This window comes from Danio rerio, chromosome 19 (genome assembly GCF_052040795.2).
Source record: "Danio rerio strain M-AB ecotype USA chromosome 19, GRCz13ab, whole genome shotgun sequence".
Lineage (NCBI taxonomy): Eukaryota > Metazoa > Chordata > Actinopteri > Cypriniformes > Danionidae > Danio > Danio rerio.
The window spans coordinates 17,497,501-17,516,253 of record NC_141039.2 but is presented as its reverse complement, the minus strand read 5'-3'; the positions used below and the strand labels follow the sequence as shown (position 1 = coordinate 17,516,253).

Genomic DNA, 18,753 nt, shown 5'->3' with positions numbered 1-18,753 from the left:
TGTTTTGTTTGCATGTTCTCCCCAAGTTCACGTGCGTTTCCTCCGGGTGCTCCGGTTTCCGCAAGGTTCAAAGACGTGCAGTACAGGTGAATTGGGTAAACTAAATTGTCCGTAGTGTATGAGTGTGAATGAGTGTGTGTGTGTGGATGTTTCCCAGAGACTGTTCTGAAGTTGGCGGTTTGTTTGGCTGTGGTGACCCCAGATTAATAAAGGGACTAAGTTGAAAAGAAAATGAATGAATGAATGAATGTTTTGTTATCAAGCATATGTATTGTTAAGTAATAATAATAATAATAATAATAATAATAATAATAATAATACAATACTTATTATTATTATTATTATTATTATTATTATTATTATTATTATTATTATTAATATTAATATTGTTATGATTTACGATGATTATGATACTATTAATAATAATGATAATAATAATAATAATAATAATAATAATAATAATAATAATAATAATTATTATTATTATTATTATTATTATTATTAATTATTCATAGTGAATTAGTGTGTGTGGGTGTTGCGGCTGGCAGGGAATCTGCTGTGTAAAAACATGCTGGATAAGTTGGCGGTTCCGCTGAGGTGACCCCAGATTAATAAAGTAGGCCGAAAAGAAAATTAATGAATGAATTATTATTATTATTATCAAGGAGAGATTCACTGTGTGTTGTCTACTATTTGCTTAGAATGATTTCCTTTCAAACTTGATTGATCCTGATAAATTTGGATTTAGTGTAGAGCATCTGACATTTACATAAAAAACTCAAATAATAAAACTAATGACCTAAAAAATAACATTTTGCTAAATAAAAACACAAGCCAAAATATGCATAAACAAAAACTGTTGCCATAACAGCTGTGTAGAAAAGAAAATCATTTTATTGAAAACATCCATGCAAGAAAAGAATGCCACTGATTGACCACTCTAGAACCAAACATGTATCTCGAATTCTTCATTAAAGGCTGATTGCATTCTATGAAGGTGCACTTATGGCCATGATGCTAAGGATATATCTAATCTATTAAGCCAACATCATTTAGTTGCTCAGATAAGAAATGGATTAATCAAAGATCCACTGCTGTCAAATGATGTCAGGAATGGCTATTGTCAAGAACATCAGATTTAGCAACCATTACAGGTTTTCATTAGGACATTTAATCCCATTGCAGAATAGATCTAATTAGTCCCCAAATAGAACCACAAGAAAGCAGACCAATACATTATAGCACAATTTCTCCTACTGTAAGATGATTAATGGATACTAACCATATTGAACACAAACAAAACACAACTGTGTCTGGGAGAGCACTCAGATGTGTAAAAACCCATAATGCACACAATAGCGTCTACACTCTGACTTTGTTCAAATTACTATTTAGACTTGATTACCGTTATTAGAGAAAGTAAAAGTCGTATGTGCTTCTGTAGCTCCCCATTTACCTTGTAGAGACGTGCAATTACCGCTGAAGGCATCAAAACTCTAAACATGTTAACATACAATTCACACCTTGAACAGCAAGACACAGCCTGAAGTACACTAATAGAACAGTATAATTAAAAGGACTATTACTTTTCTTACTTAAGCTACCCTGTATGACAACCGTTGTGGTACCTCAATGGGGGAAAAAAAAAATAGTTATCGGTGTCTTTAAATGGGACATGTGAAAGAAAGAAAATCCCCCCCCAAAAAGAACATGAATTTTGAAATTATGAAACTATAGTGTTTTGTTGCAAAGTTAGTGCTTGAATGAAAAACTTCCAGCATTCTGGCAAAATAACCGAACAAAAACATTTGCTTTCTTACACAAAAATTATATTTGCAAAACATTTGTTTCTCATAAAACGTATAATTTTCTCACAGAGCATATATGTAGTTAAAGGCATCATTCTTAACTTTCCTGTGAAGTTGTATTTCATTTTCAAATATTTCCCAAGTGATATTTAACAAAGCAAGGACATTTCATAGTATTTCCTATATATAGACAGAGACTAATTATTGCTAAAGTACTAATTGCTAGATTAATCAGAGACCATGTGATTAATGCTTTAAACATTTTAAGGTATATATGAATCTTTTTTCTATTTCAAATAGAATATTAACAGTTTAGGAATAAATTAGAATAATTTACGGACAATTTAGCTTACCCAATTCACCTGTACCGCATGTCTTTGGACTGTGGGGGAAACCGAAGCACCCAGAAGAAACCGTTGAGAATGCAGGGAGAACATGCAAACTCCACACAGAAATGCCAACTGACCCAGCCGAGGCTCGAACCAGCTACCTTCTTGCTGTGAGGCGACATCACTACCTACTGCTCCACTGCCTCACATATTTCTTAAAACAAAACCATATTTTTGTATGTCTAGACTATTTCTTTTAGATTCAAGAAATATACATCAACACCGTGGCTCAGCGGTTAGCACTAACGCCTTACAGCAAGAAGGCTTCTGGTTCGTAGTGTATGTGTGTGAATGTGTGTGTAGGGACGTTTCCCAGTACTGGGTTGCAGCTAAAAGGGCATCCACAGTGTAAAACATATGCTGGATAAATTATCGGTTTATTTCACTGTGGCGACCCCTTAATGAATATACTGTAGAAATTAAGCTGAACGAATGAATGAAAAAAGTCAAAATGACAAAAAAATTTTAGGAGTGTAAGTCATGGTCTCACAATTCGATACATGATATGCTCAGTAAAAATGTAGTCCATTTTTTTTTTTTTTTTTTAAGAAAATAAATCAAAATAAAACACTAAGGAAATATTTGAAAAATACATGCTTGTTTTCTTAAGCTTTAGAGTTGGTGCCATTTAACATACAGATAAACCTGGGAAATGCTCAGAGTGCAATGCTGTGTTTATTACAGCATAAGATAACAAGACTTACCTCGTATAAGGTCAGAAGTCATGTGAGGCCAGCTGTAGGTTCGTACAAGTTGCCAGTCAAAGTCATCTTCCTGTGCCTGTCTGTATTCACAGAGTGTGGGGTCAGAGTCTTCCTCAAACGTACAGCCAGCTGGACAGAGATAGAACACATTTTTTTAGAACAATGTTATTTTCAGATGGTCATTTTCCATTTCAACACGTGTCAAAACATCTGTTACACTGACCAAAATGGGAAAAAAAAACTAAATGGAAAGTTCTAAATCACAGCATTCTACTTGGGAAGTGTAACATATGTCACGCTCTACTAGAAGATGAAATTCACACTTGTGAATGTGCAAAGATGTTCTGTGATTTCACAAAACAGGGAAATCCACAATTCTATGCAAATATCTATATGCAAAAATGTCAGCCAATCATAAAAGAGGCATTTGAACAAAGACCTCTTAAAAGCACTGTATCCAAAACACACACCTTAAAAATGATTCTCACTTACAGCAACTGTTTTTGATCCATTCGAACTTTAATAATAACATAACAGAACTTCAGGGAAGAAAGTAAAATGCTTAAAAATAGTAAATTATGACCTCTTTAAACAACAAACATCCAAGAGCTCTGCATATTTGATCACACTTTTCTTTTCTTTTCCTTTTTTTTTTTTTTTTTTTTTTTTTTTAAACAGTAGGATGATTGTGGCTGGGGGGCAGATGATGCATTTCTGTAAATAACTTTTTCTAGGTTTGCTAGCTTTGTAGTCAAAAAGGAAGCTCAGGGCTGTGTCGAGTAATTAAATATTCTGCACAAAATGATGGTTTATAGCTGTAATTGTTCAAAAGCGATATGGGACTCTTTGTCTTGTAATAAAAAGAAAAACAGCAAAGATATTAGATAGATAGATAGATAGATAGATAGATAGATAGATAGATAGATAGATAGATAGATAGATAGATGGATGGATGGATGGATGGATGGATGGATGGATGGATGGATGGATGGATGGATGGATGGATGGATGGATGGATGGATGGATGGATGGATGGATGGATGGATGGATGGATGGATGGATGGATGGATGGATGGATGGATAGATAGATAGATAGATAGATAGATAGATAGATAGATAGATACTAAATTCGGATGGATGGATGGATGGATAAATGGATGAATGGATGGATGGATAGACAGATTAAAGCGTTAAATAAAAGTGAAATTGCCGGACTCCTTCCACATAAAACGGAAACAGACCCCTTCTACATTTACAAATACAAGCACAGCCATGTATAGGTCATTTCTGATTAATGATATCAGAATCATATCTCTATCTATCTATCTATCTATCTATCTATCTATCTATCTATCTATCTATCTATCTATCTATCTATCTATCTATCTATCTATCTATCTGTCTGTCTGTCTGTCTGTCTGTCTGTCTGTCTGTCTGTCTGTCTGTCTGTCTGTCTGTCTGTCTGTCTGTCTGTCTCTCTCTCTCTCTCTCTCTCTCTCTCTCTCTCTGTCTCTCTCTCTCTTTATTATTTATGCACCTCCTTTTTGAGACATCCAAAGGCATAAACGCAAACTGCTGCTTAACATTTACACATTGACTACATTACAAATTACGTGAATGGATACCTAATGTGAACAACTTATATAAAAACATATGGTGGAACACTTTCACATTTAAAGATCTTTATAATTTATGTGTGTGTGTTTGTTCTCGACGGCTGCTTCACTTGTTCACACTTTAACCAACTGAAGCAGCTTGAAAGTAAACAAACAGTGTTTTATCATAAACATTATATCGATAATTATTTTCACAGTTGGCATTAAGAAAGAACATATAAATGTTATCTGACTAACATCTAGCAGCTAAATGTGTCTGGAAAAATATTTAAAGGCTTTTATTTTCATAAACCACGAGGATGTGATTGCGTCTGAGTGTTCTGATTGGCTAAAGTAGACAACTCACGTCAGTGCTTTCTAGATGTGAATGCGCTTTTTCCAGCATTCTTCCTTCTGCGCAGCATTCTGGCAAATTACTAGTAATGTTACAACCACTCTTTCTGGCAAATATTCTGAAAATTTACCAGTATTTTCAAAAAGACCTGTTCAGACATACAGACCTTTCGGGAAAATTTGCCAGTAAGTTTCTGGAAAGATCTGTATGTGTGAAAGGGGCTACTGTAAAGTCACACAAAAGGTATAAACAACTAGATCTGAATCATCTCATTAATGCTCACATGTGGCAGAGTGGGTTTTGAGAATGAAGCAATAAAATATGTTAATTTACGTCACAGTTTAATCAGTTACCCACTTATGGACCTTCTCAACAGCATGGCTTTACTTCTAAATATGTTGTTCTGCTTATTTATGTTTGTGAAAACCATGGGAAAAAATGAGTATAAGATACTTAATCATAGAAAGAAGGACTTTGTAATCTAGAAAAGGTGTTATACTTTTGACAAACTGAAATGTATTGACCTTAAAATGCAGAATTGCACTTGTTTATTTATTTTTTTGCGATTCTTTTATAACTTCTGATTTACTGTCTGTCACGGTTGTGGGTTTGTGCACTCGCCTGATTGATCGTTTTGGTTCCCTTGTGCATATGTTATTGTGTCTGTGTTATTTTTGTCAAGTGTTTTGGCATCATCAGCTGTTCTGATTAATCAGCCAGCTGTGGCTCATTATTGCGACAATAACTGGGCGGTGGCCCTATGTCTCTTTGTCAGTTCATTTAGTTGTTCACAAACTCTGACTTTTGGTTAAGACCTTTCTCTGGATTCCGGTTCGAATTTTTGTTTCTATGTCTGACTTCCATGTTGACTAGCTACGATTCATTCCTTATTTTGTCCTTGTTTATTTGTATTGACTGTGGATACTGTATATTACCCTCGGACAATACATCACTTGCAATTGGATTTATCTGTTTTATCATCTTTTTAAGAAGTGTGACAGTTTTGAGAACACAGAGAAATGACTAGGAATAATAAATGGCAGAAAACGGTCAAACTACTTACTCTACAAATAAGTGTTTATCAGTTTGCAACATCAAGCAAGTCGTTTTTAATGTCTAAAAATGAATGGAAGTGAATCAGACGGCAGTCTTGAGCCAAAGAGATTCAAATGGCTGTGCCTACCCGTATGCAATATGCTCAACAGGCTGTTTTGTTTAATTTGTTACAATTTGTGCAGGTTTTAGTGCCCTACACTGAAGAAAAAAAAAAAAAAAAAAAAATATATATATATATATATATATATATATATATATATATATATATTGCTGATTCTTTTTAGTTGAATCAAATTAACTTTTCTAGTCATCTTACCTAACACTTATCAAACTGACTGGAAATATTATGTTGAACTTTGCATAATTAAGAAAAAAATAGCTGAAACCTGATCAAGTCATTAAAATTAGTTAAATCAACATAAAAATATTTGTTGTCTTGTTTTTTTGTCATTACTTTTTTACAGTGCAGTTTTTTTTTTTTTAGTACTGGTGAAATCATGACAAAAATTGATAATTTTTTTTTTTTTAGCAAAATATATCAGTAAAATATGCTAAAGTTCATTTCAGTGGTATTGTTTACATTCTGCTCTCCAACATGGCTGATTGATGATATAATTTTGTAAAGTGTGTATTCCACAACGCTGACTACACTGTCTCAACAAACAGATCTGCATAAAGTTCATTACTTGTAAAATAACATTGCAGAGAGTCAGTCCTCAAAATTGGATTTGGAAAACCAATTGGAATTGTGTGTGTAGTGTGAAGAAAGGCTAATCGCCTGCACTAAAACTAATGAGGCAAACCAAAAGGCTTTTTCGCCGACACACATAGCGATGTGGAATCATCTCAGGCAAAAATGATTGAGTACCACACCTGATCTCAGACTCTAGCTAAAAGCTTTTCTGTGTCTTTTGTTTCCCTTAATTGCATCTAATAACTCTGGTTCTCTCAGCTCTGTGCGTAAGTGGAGGTGTGTGTTTCGGCTCAATTAGCTTCAGGCTTGGAGGACGCTGAGGTAAAGATGGGTCAGGTAGATTGCTGTCAGCTGACAACCACCAGAGACACTGAAACGGAACACAAAACACACGTAATAGACTCATCACCAGTGCGAGGTGACCCAGTGCTGTGTGTTTGGGAAACATGCTATCGGCAGACTCTCGGCCGAGCTAATAATACTCCATTTAGAGTAGCATCTAAAAACAGAAGCACTCTCACAGACACATGCTCTCACACTGCATTACAGGTGGTGAAATTGTAGCCAGACCCAGGAAAATGGACTCAAACAAAACAGCAGAACATTGCTATAGACTCAGAGCAGACATAATTTCCTGGTTTTTTTTTTTTTTTCAAAGTACTAAGCAACATTTTTTTTTCTTCAACAATATAAAAAGAAATGTTTTTTTTTTTTAAGCAACAAATCAACATATTAGAACAATCATTTAACTCTGAAATCTGGAGTAATGCAGTTTTTAAGTATTATTTTCTATTATTTATGTTTTTTACATAGAAATAATTATTTATTTTAAATAACTGCAATTCTTTGCCATAATATATTTTTATTTTCAGTTTGTACACATTAAAACAAAGTACAATACTTCACATGCATTTTTTTTGCAACAAAACCCTTGCTACATTAACACATTTTACAAAATAAAAGGATATATATATATATATATATATATATATATATATATATATATATATATATATATATATATATATATATATAAATAACTTATAAAAATAAATGAATAAATAAATAAATAAACAATTTAAAAATAAATAAACAAATAATTAAAAAAATCGATAGCTCATTCCTCAAAAGCAAGTATTGTGTCAATGAAAGTGTCAGCGTCATCAAGATGCAAAGTCCTGACACCATTGTTTATGAACAAGATAGTCAAATGTCTTTGTCATGTTTTCATTATGACAGTTTACTCTGTACATTCTTTCCAATGCAAAAATAGTCAGATTTTGTTGACGCTCTGAAAGTGCTCAAAACACATATATATGGATATATCCTATTTGCATAGGCATTTGAAAACTACAGTTAAGTTAGACATCACTGCATTTAGTAAGGTATCTGAGTAAAAGATACTGAATATGTATGTTTTACATGTTTACTGCATTTGCTCTTTGCAATTGTAATTTGTTCACAGCATTGTGCAAAAGAATAAACACACCCTTACTTACAACAAACAAAAGCCTCCTTTGGGTAGAGCTGGGAACAAATGTAAACATTATTGCAGTACATACTGGAACTGAACCTACAACATACTGTACAGGTCTGTAAATCATTCATCAAATTGTTCATTTCAGAATAAATTTTCAGAAAAAACAAAACAAAAACATTTTTATAAAATTTACATTTGACAGATTTGACAACTAGTTAATCATTTTTGTATATATTAATGAGTCAAGTAATGAAATGAAGACTATTAGTTTTATATGGAATGGCTATTCAGCATTCACAAGTTTAGGTTATTTTGACTGACATAAGTAAATGATAATGTTATAAAACAGCAGAGAGTTGTATGAAAGCAATTGATGCATGTCCAAAAGCATTTGCAATTTGTTAGAAGAAATGAGAAACTGCTACGTTGATGTGGACAAATGACTGTGGAGAAATGCAACAACTGTTTTGCAAATGTAAATAGTGTTGTGAGAAATGCAACAAATCCACTGAGAAAAACTGTAATGTACCAATGTGAACCTTTTAGTACAAACAAGCACATTTTTGAAAAAGTACCATCCACGTCACAGGTTTTGTACCTTTACATCTGAGAGAGTTTAGGAACCGATATCTGTTGTACTGTGTGTGTTATATAGAGTTTTGTTACAAAATGTGAAAAAATGTACACTTTTGTCCATCAGACATTACAACACTTCAAAAAAACTGTAAATCATTGTTATAAAGCCGAAGAGTTCAGCTAATGGAGGGTGCTTTTTTGTTACTGAAATTACCTTATTTTTCACCTTGAATTGAAATATTTATTTAGAAATAATATGCTTTTACTTGAAATATTTAGCTAACAGTGTATTGTCACACTGTTGCTATTATAATGTTATTATCTCGGTTATTATAACTAGAACAAAGCACATGCAAAAGCCACTTTAATGCCAGTGGAATGAAAATTGTGGTTGTTCATGAATGTTGTAGATTCAAATTGACTTCTGAATAATTGGAAATAAACAATGAAGTGTGAAAAGCCCTGTTATCTGTTTGTGACAAACTAAATTCATTTGTCAACAGTTGCTAAGCATCAAATGAGTTTTGAAACCACCCCTAGTTCTAACCATGACAAACACGCAACCATTCCTGTCAACAAAACCTGTGGTATTTCACGGTCATAAATGTTTTATTTTTGTCTTTTAGGCTGTTTAATATCGATCACACTGAAAAAAAAGGAGTAGAAAAGTAAAAAAAGAAGTCCTTTGAAGAGTCACAGACTGTTTTACCTTCCTTTCTTCATCTTCAAAGTGAAAGTAGTGCAGACTGTCAACGAATGTCCAGAAACCTTTCTGATTTTAATTTAAATACCTCCAGCTGTGTTCCAAGGAGGAATTAAAGTCTTAGGTGTATTGAAAAACTAAAGGGTGAGAAATTAATGACTTTTATTTTTAGTGATATTTTATGTGTTGCTTGCTCTTTTGTAGCATTAAATATATTACTTAACTGGAGTGAATGTGAAGTGGGCATTAAATATGGTGTGACTAAGTGGAAACGGTACTAATTTGCAAAATTTGTGGCATCATTTCCAAGGGCTAATGACCTGGATTTACTGTTGTGTTTGGTGTTTTTGAGAACTACACAAAAATACATTAAAATGCATAGAAAACACTTTAGAATTTGCTCCACCTTTTATTTTTCAGAACCAGTTTCTGGTTCAAACAAATATGGGATGAAGCAAATAGTGTCTATTTCTGCTGTTGATCTGAGTAAAAGAGGAGCAGGTAGACTGAGCTGCTGTGACTGAGCAAAGGACTCATTTGCATTTTTATGAATCTGCATAGGCTAAATGAGGTATGGTTGTAAAGCTATATTCAAGTCATTTAAGACATGAAGAAATTAATGTCAAGATTGGACGGACAGACAGACAGAAAGATAGATTGACAGAGATAGATAGATAGATAGATAGATAGATAGATAGATAGATAGATAGATAGATAGATAGATAGATAGATAGATAGATAGATAGATAGATAGATAGATAGATAGATAGATAGATAGATAGATAGATAGATAGACCAACATGACTAGAATATCTTATTTTATGAGTACGTTTGTGTCTGAAGGATGTTTTTTTTCGCTCTTTGCAGATCCATCATTATGAAGGAAGTCTCAACCGGATTAAACACTGTTTCTCTGAAAAGCAACAAGCGCAGCTCTCAAGGAAGTATTTTACATGCTTTAGCTGTCAGAATTAAACAGCAAAGACTGGCTTATATTCCATTGGTTTATAATCCTCAGCTGCCATCTCCAGTCATTTAAGAGCAGGATTTTCAGTTATCTGTGAAGGAACTCCGTGTCATTGTAAACACAGTTTTAAAGTCAGAACTGCTTTCATCAGAGGCTTGCGGCCTGTGAAAAGCTTAGATAATGATTATTACAGAAGAGCTGAAAAGCTTTTATCATCACAACCATGAAGAGTGAGAAATTATGATGTCAAAGATTATTATCGCTCGCTTTGTCTCTCCCCGTTCCGCTGGTGTGAAAGTATCGCAGTTGTTCTGCTTTGAACAAGCACAAATGCTCTCTGCTCCTCTCTATTATTTACTTTTTTCTGGATAAAAATAAGTATGTACAGGTGTGGGAGTGCTATTATGCATATATATATATATATATATATATATATATATATATATATATATATATATATATATATATATATATACATACATACATACAGTAGTATTACATTTTCTGTATATATGACAATATATGTCTTCATACACTTCTGTTGAAACTTTTTTCTGAACAAAATAGCCATTTTTATTATGCAAGAATATGTCAATTACAATTAACATGGAAGTGTGATGTTGTTACAAAGAAGAAATAAAAAAAAAATGTATACAAATGTTTTTTTGGGTTGTGTGTGTGGGGTCTACACAATACAATAAAATGTATACATGTTTTCATAAAAACAATGATACTAAGAAATGTACACTTAAGACTTAAGTAATGGCTGCTGCAATTTCAGCTTCAACATTAAAGGGCGCCTATGATTAAAAGCATCTTTGTAAGCTGTTAGGACAGAATTGTGTGTAGGTATAGTGTGTTTACGGTCATATTGGGGTGATATTAAGACAATAATTTTTTTTTCTTTTTTTTTAATTTTCTGATGTTAAAATAGGATCAAATTCTTCCCATTTTGAGGCCCACCGCAATGTGACGTAGGAGTGTGGTTTTCCTGCCCACTTAATTGACTGACAGCCGCAGATTAACATTTCTCTGTATTAACTCGTATAATCATATCCACAAGACAGGACGTGTGCAAAGCAACTTTAAAAATCTGTTTAGCTAGCTGTTATCATCAAATGTAACAAGAATAAGTTTTAAAAGTTTAAAACGTTTTTAAAGTACTGTATCAGCTTTATCACCACAGTTGCATGTTAGAAAAAAAAAAGACACTTCAGTTTCGGTTTGTGAAGGTTAAATCAGGTTTATTTTGTACATTAACATAACAGATATTCATGCACCAGTGGAATTTAATGTTTATCCTGTCACGTTTGCCGTGCAAAAATAGTGCAAAGTTAAACGTGTGTGTGTGTGTGTGTGTGTGTGTGTGTGTGTGTCTGTGAGCGCATAAACTTTGTAACGACGTTGTGTGTGACTCATAGGAAGGCTTGAATTAACTCCACAACACATACATCAAATAATCATTAGAAAAGTTCTTACTGTAAATGTTACGGGAGATCTGCTTCCTTTATATCTGTCACTGTGCTGTTTATCTAATGCAGCCGGAGACTGAGACACACTCTGACGAGAATAAGAATGGTGAGTGGGGAGAACTAGCATTAAAGTTGATGCTAAGAGTTGCTTATTACAAACTGCTGAAAGGTAATTTTTTGTTTCTAATTTTGAGCTGAAACTTTACAGACACATTTAAAGTTCAGTGATGTAATTTTGAACACATTTTAATAAAAAAGTAATTGTTACATGGTCAAAAAGTAATTTCCGTGACACAACTCTTAAGCATAAACTAAAATGACATCCCCATTTGCTTCAATAGTACTTGCAAAATAACTTATTCGTTTTTTTTAGGTAATTTATGAGGATTAAACATAAAACAATTAAGTTGTCCAAAAAAGAAATTAATAAATAAATTTAAAAATTGTGTTGTTTCAGCCTATTAAGTAGTTTGAGCAAACAGCTTTTTTTTACACATTTTGTGCGTGTGTACATACAACTTGACTTTAAATTTCATTCATATTAACATATTGGTGGTAACGATTCAAGCTGATTATTTAAAATTCAAGATACAGAGTATAAACAGACTGATCCAGAAAGTTCTTTAGTAAAATTCCAGTTGTGAAATGACATTTCGGAACACAATGATGTGTGAACCCGAGCCAGCAGCTTTGCATTTTTGGGATTTCTACACTTAGCATGCGGTTTCTTTTGGGCATTAGTAAGCATATTGCCTCTTAGCGGTGTGAATTTAAAGGTGTTAAAGAGGCTGTCTGACTCGGTGCCAGACCCCGCTCATGGGTTGTGGTGAGGGTGGCTCCGGGGCCCGTGCTCCCTTTGTTTGTTTACCTTTCCATCTGTTGCTTTAATAATGCAGAGGCATTACTCCACTCTCAGGCGTTATGAGCCCACTGCTCATCTGATTCCGCCTGTAGTGTGTCTGCTTTCATTTTCTGTCCACTTGTTGACTCATTTTGAACTGCTCTGCCCAGACCAATAACACACACATGCACTTCTGACAAATGGTACATTCCTGGAATCCATTGTGCTGTTTGCTTAAATATATTGGTTTATACATACATGCACCAGATGAGTAGCTTTTCTTGCTGTTTTTATTTCACTATCCAAACAAACACACTATCCACACAGAATATATGAAAGCAACTTTAATATTTTTTCTAAAAATTATTTTGAAATCTTATTCATTCCCGTGATGGAACATATAGTAACCGGTGTTGTTCTTGCAGTAATAATAATAATAATAATAATAAATAAATAATAATAATAATTTTATAATTATTATTATCATTAATGTTGTTGTTATTAATAATGATAATAGTAATATTTTTTTAAAGTAAAATGTATATATCATGCATTTTATCACTACTAACAGATGACTATTTACTATGTCAAAAAATATAATTTGATGTCATATTAAAAGTTAACAACACAGCCACAAAATAATATTTAACAGCACATTTTAATTATTTATAATGTACATTGCTAAATATCCTAGTCCAATTTCCCAGTCCTAGTCCAGAGTCCAATTTGTCCTAGTCCAATTTGTCAGCCAGACATATTTAATCTCTTAAAACCTGTTAGCCAGCACTCAATGTTGGGTTTTTACATCTACCTAACTTTAAATAGTAACAGTTCCTGAGTCCAGTAAGCCACAAACACAAATTATGTATCATTGGAAAGAAGACACTGAGCTTTACTGTGTTAAAGGAGGAGTAACATGTTAAAAAAAGTATAAAAAGTTATGCATTATGACATTATGAGAAAAAAAAAATGTATTGTGTTTAATATTTGTTTTCCATATAGAAACACAGAAAAACATGTAATGTCCTAGAAAAAAAAATGACTTGAAAGCCAAGTATTTCATGAGTTTATATTTTAGATTTGATGAAGATAGCATGGAGAATGAGATTACTGTAAAAAAAATTCCGAGGCTATGTCGATAGCTTTCCCTCACCGTCAGAGGCACTTTCTCAAAAATTATAATATTGTATGATCACTTTATTTTAAACCTATTTTAATTTGTATATACTAAATAAGCACAGTATATTGTTTTATTAGTATACACATATACAGCCAGTGGTTAAAAGAGTATTGAAAAATTATACTCATGTAAAAGTACCATTATTTGCCTAAAAATGTAACACAAGTAGAATAAAAGTATCTGTTGTAAATAAGACTCAAAGTATGAGTAAAAAGTAGCACTTTTCAAAGTAATCAGGAGTAGTGAGTATTGAGAATTATGCTGTGAAAAGCTGAATCGTTAACATGCAATTTGTGCAGGGATGTGTAAACGTAACATTCTGTAGTGCATTTAGTGATTAAGGCCATTTGGCGAGTTCAGTCATCATGAAGTAAGCTTCCGCCATCTTCTCATCAGTAACATGCAGTCTAAATAGTCTCTGGGTCATTGTGTGTAAAGATTTTGAACATCTTCTATGACACTTTAAACACTTCCAAGCGGTGTGCTGCATTTATGAAATGCCTATGCCTTGCGGTTGTTCATGATGAGATTTACCTTTTTTTTTTTTTTTTTTTTAAGATTAATATTATTAGCTTGTAAAGAAGTTATTATTTTTGATTGGCTGCAGAACAAACCAACGATATCCAATATTTGCCTACTAAACCTAACTAACAAGTTAAGCCCTTAAATTGCACTTTAAGCTGAATACTAGTATCTTACAAAATAACTGCAAATGATGTCCTGTCATCATGGGAAAAAAGAAGAATTAATTATTAGAAAAATGTCATTAAAATATAACTATGTTTTAAAATCTGTAGAATAAATATTATCTCCATTAAACAGTACTGGGGAAATATTTTTAAAGGAAATAAAATAATTTTGACTTCAACTGTATTATACAGAATAATCACTGAACACAGTAGTACACATCATAGTTGCATTTGATATTATTTCTGTGTAATAACTTCTCAAATAAAACACCAAGTATTTGAACTGTATAATAATCCCCAATGATTTATTGAGAATTGGTATTTAACAATAACCTCTGGTTAAGCACAAATAGTCATCCTGTTTCTCTCAGCCTGAGATCTACTGTTGGATTGTTGTCACGAATGCTGTGCTTTTTAAAGATACATCTGTAGTTAAAAGAAGTTCAATGTCTCGAGACCTCTTCTTTCTGTTCTGTTCAGGTGTTTGCAAAGCCGTTTCTCAACAGATGACTGTGCGAAGACACGAAAATACACAGCACGGTAAGGTAGCACTGTCTAAGAGAAGTGTGTTTGTGGGAGTTTAAGTTGCTCAGCTCTTTTATCTACATTGTGTTGACACATTCCACTGATGTTCCTCATTAGTGCGGGCTTTGCCTATGATCCTTTGCTTCAGTAAGCTCTCAGTTATGCATTTAATGAAATTCTAATTATTTAAAAATGCATGTTTGTGTGTGTGTGTGTGTGTGTGTGTGTGTGTGTCTTCCCACTAGAAATGTTATTGCTAAGATGTTGCACTTTTTATGCAGTTTACTAAACTTGGACTTTAATATTTGCTTGGATTGTCATCAGAAATTGCAACAACAACAACAACAACAACAACAACAACAACAACAACAACAACAACAACAACAACAACAACAACAACAGCAACAACAACAATAATAATAACAATAATAATAATATATGATTATTATTATTTTTAAAATAAAATAAAGGGTATGTTTATACGACACCATTTTAAGTTTGAATGTTCACTCACACAACATCAATAGCCTGAAAATTCCAACTTTTGAAAATGTAAGTGCCAAAAAAAGTCAAATTCTAAAGTTAAAAAAGACAGCATTCTGTTGCAGTATATTAAAAACTTTACACACTAAAATGAGCTTTTGCGAACATAAACAATGTGGAAAGACATCAAACAGACATGGTTCATTCCGCTGTGGCGACCCCTGATTAATAAAGGGACTAAGCCTAAAAAAAAAAAAATGAATGAAGCAATGAATGAATGTTCATATATGGCCATGAATCAGATTTAACTATGGGAAAACACCACCAATGACTTTTACACAGATTTCAATTTTACAGAACATTTATTATTACACTCTTGCCTGCACAATATGTTATGACCTTGAAACCTTTATTGATGTACATTTGCATTCAGACATTTGGAATATGTTTCCTTCCAAAGTTACTTGCAAGTGAGAACAATAGAAGTAAATCAAAGCAAGGAAAATCACATTTTCAGATAGTGTACCGCAATCTTTTGTAAATATAAGTCAAGTAAGTTGTAATCATAAGTTGTAAACATATGTCTTGTGTAAACATAAATGGAATGCAGAAGAGTGTAAATTACATACACACAAAAAACAGGACGCTAAATAAGTACCCTATCATACACCTGGCGCAATAAGCCGTAAGATGTGTTTGGTGCAATTTGCTGCTATTTTCAGACCACCGTAACTCTAAGTTTCATGCTGTTTAAATAGCAAGTTCAGTTGCACCACTTTGGAAACCCATGGGTGTGCTGGTCTATAAAAGAGGTGTGCTAAAGTGCATTGTTGGCATGTAGCTTTTTTAAGACAACAGAAATAGACCATGCCATTTTAAATTGCTTACTACACACAGGATGTACAGGAATACACAAATATAATTACATATGAAAAAAAATAAGAACTAAAATGTTACAAAAATACTGTTTACTACATAAATTTAACAACCACTATATCATGCCTCCTTCACCTCTGGGTTTTTTTTAGTTTATTCTTGACATTTTACATTTTTAATACGATTACGATTAGTAATATTTTTATTTGTTACATGCATATTTATGTTTTTTTTTAATAAAAACAAGTTTAGATTTGTCCACCTGTTGGGTTTTGGACCATATGGGGCATAAGAATTGGAGGTGTGTTTGGATAACCTATAACTAGGGCCAGACAGAATGTGTGGAGATTTTTTTGTTATTTCTGCTGAGAATTTTGTAAAAAAAAATCTGTGGATTTATGATATTAGGAGTATCATAACTAAAATCTTAATATACTGTATGAAATCAACCAATAATAATATATTTGTAACGTTTATTTAATGTTTCCAATGCAAATCTAATTAGATCAACGTATCTGTTAAACAACGTTATTGTTAATTTATTCAAAATAATTTTGAAACAAATATTTGTGCTAAACAAACAAAATTAAATATGCACTAATGGATGTCTTCAGCGTGGAGTGAATTGCCACCATTTCCTTATCCACAAAAGTAAAAAGTAAAGTAAAAAGCAAAAGTTAAGAAAAAGTAAAGAGGCCAAATGGAGGAGGCTCATTCTTTATCCTCTCACTGCAGATGGTTTGTTTTACTGTTTTCTTGCTAGTGAGCCATTCAGTTTTTCCACTAAAAAAGTCCACCGAGTTAATAGCACATGTGCCATGGCGCGACACATTTGACTCTTAAAGGAAATAGGAGGAAAGACTCTGATTGGTTTAATATACGTTATGCTCAAAATACACCTATAAATCATTAATAAGCACAATCATGTTAAACCATACACCAGGGTGCAGACAGTATTTTTCAGTCCTTAAAATAATTAAAGTGGATTTGTTAATGCTTTTGCACCATGCGTTTCAGACTTTGCACCAAGATCGTTAAAATAGAGCCCAAGTAAATTGAACAAACAGCAAACATAATTTTTTGAGTGCACATATATACAGAATAATGAAACGGGATTAAATGTAATGGAATTTTAGTAATATATCTAATTAAAGTATTACAATCACTCGCTCACTTCAATCTGGTGCTCGTTTAGCTTCACTTAATTCACATTTAATACCAAAAGTGTCTCAAATGTAAATGAAGCCTAATAATATTACTTTACAGACACATCACCACAGGCACTTTATTTCTAGGGAGTCTGAACAGCTCAAAACACAACCTGTCGACAGTGTGGTTGCTGTCTAGCAGAGACTATTGAGATCACATTTCTGATGTTTGTTTTTTTTTTTTTTTTTCCTGTGGGGTCAGTATTTATACTACATGTTAAACGCTTGTAGACAGGTTTGATTGCGTGCCGTTTGATGTGTCTGTGCGCCGTTCTGCTTCCCTGTAGAAACACCTGAAGAGGAGTATTTCGAAATCAGCTACATGAAAACCTGCTTTCCCAGAGCAACATCCTCACTGAAATGTCAAACACGTCAAATTACGAAAGAAGAATTTGTCTTTGGAATTTGGATCCGTGCAGTATGCTAATTAAAAACAGCATAAAAGAAATGTCGCTGACACAGCCTCATCAGAGGGTATTAAAAAAAGGGGTCTGACTTTCCATCGCCAAAGCTGTTTTGTGTCTCGAGACAGCCCTGCAAGGTGTGGTGAGACAGAACAAAGCGGCGTAAATAAATAACGAAGTGTGAATGCTGCGGCCGTTACTTTGAAAGCGAGGGAAGTAATTTGCAGAACACCGCATCCTGAAAGTTGCCGTGGAGATCTAGGTATATGTGTGGGAGATGGCTTTGATGTCTAAGAGCAAACACTGTGTGCAGTCTGTTCCCTTCACAGTGCACACGCATCTCTTTTTCATTCATTTGCTTATTTATTTATTTATTTATTTATTTGCTTTATGACTCTTCTTTGATGGCAATAGTTTGTTAGAAGGTTTAATATATGTCCCACAGTTCCCATTTGAGGCACTGTCATAAATCTGAACACCACCTGCAGCAAAATGGAAGAAAGGACGAGTGCAGAGAAAAACATGACTATATGAAAGACAGATATAATGTACTGTATAGGCTCTGTTCCAAAACCTATTAAGGTGCCTATGGAGAATGCATTTTTAGGCATAATTATCTCCCTATGAATCAGTTTCACAGAGTAGGCAGTGTAATTATGTTGCTTCTTATATTTATGATTTTTTTTAAGACAGATTCATTGTATGCATCCTTTGTGCAGAATATGCATATTTAATAGTAAAATAATTA

The 18,753-nt window shown here is 33.2% G+C and overlaps 1 protein-coding gene across 10 annotated transcripts in view; it reads right to left on the bottom strand.

The window, feature by feature from the left end:
- The window catches only part of ptprua (protein tyrosine phosphatase receptor type Ua), a 438,644-nt gene that overhangs the window by 301,141 nt on the left and 118,750 nt on the right, over window positions 1-18,753 (bottom strand). For all 10 annotated transcript variants that reach the window (XR_015945324.1, XR_015945325.1, XM_087295567.2 and 7 more), the window contains exon 2: window positions 2,902-3,030. Coding sequence is in view for 8 of the 10 variants with exons in the window: in XM_087295567.2 (XP_087151693.1) it covers window positions 2,902-3,030 (129 nt within the window). In the remaining 2 variants the exon portion in view is untranslated. The remainder of the gene's footprint in view (window positions 1-2,901; window positions 3,031-18,753) is intronic.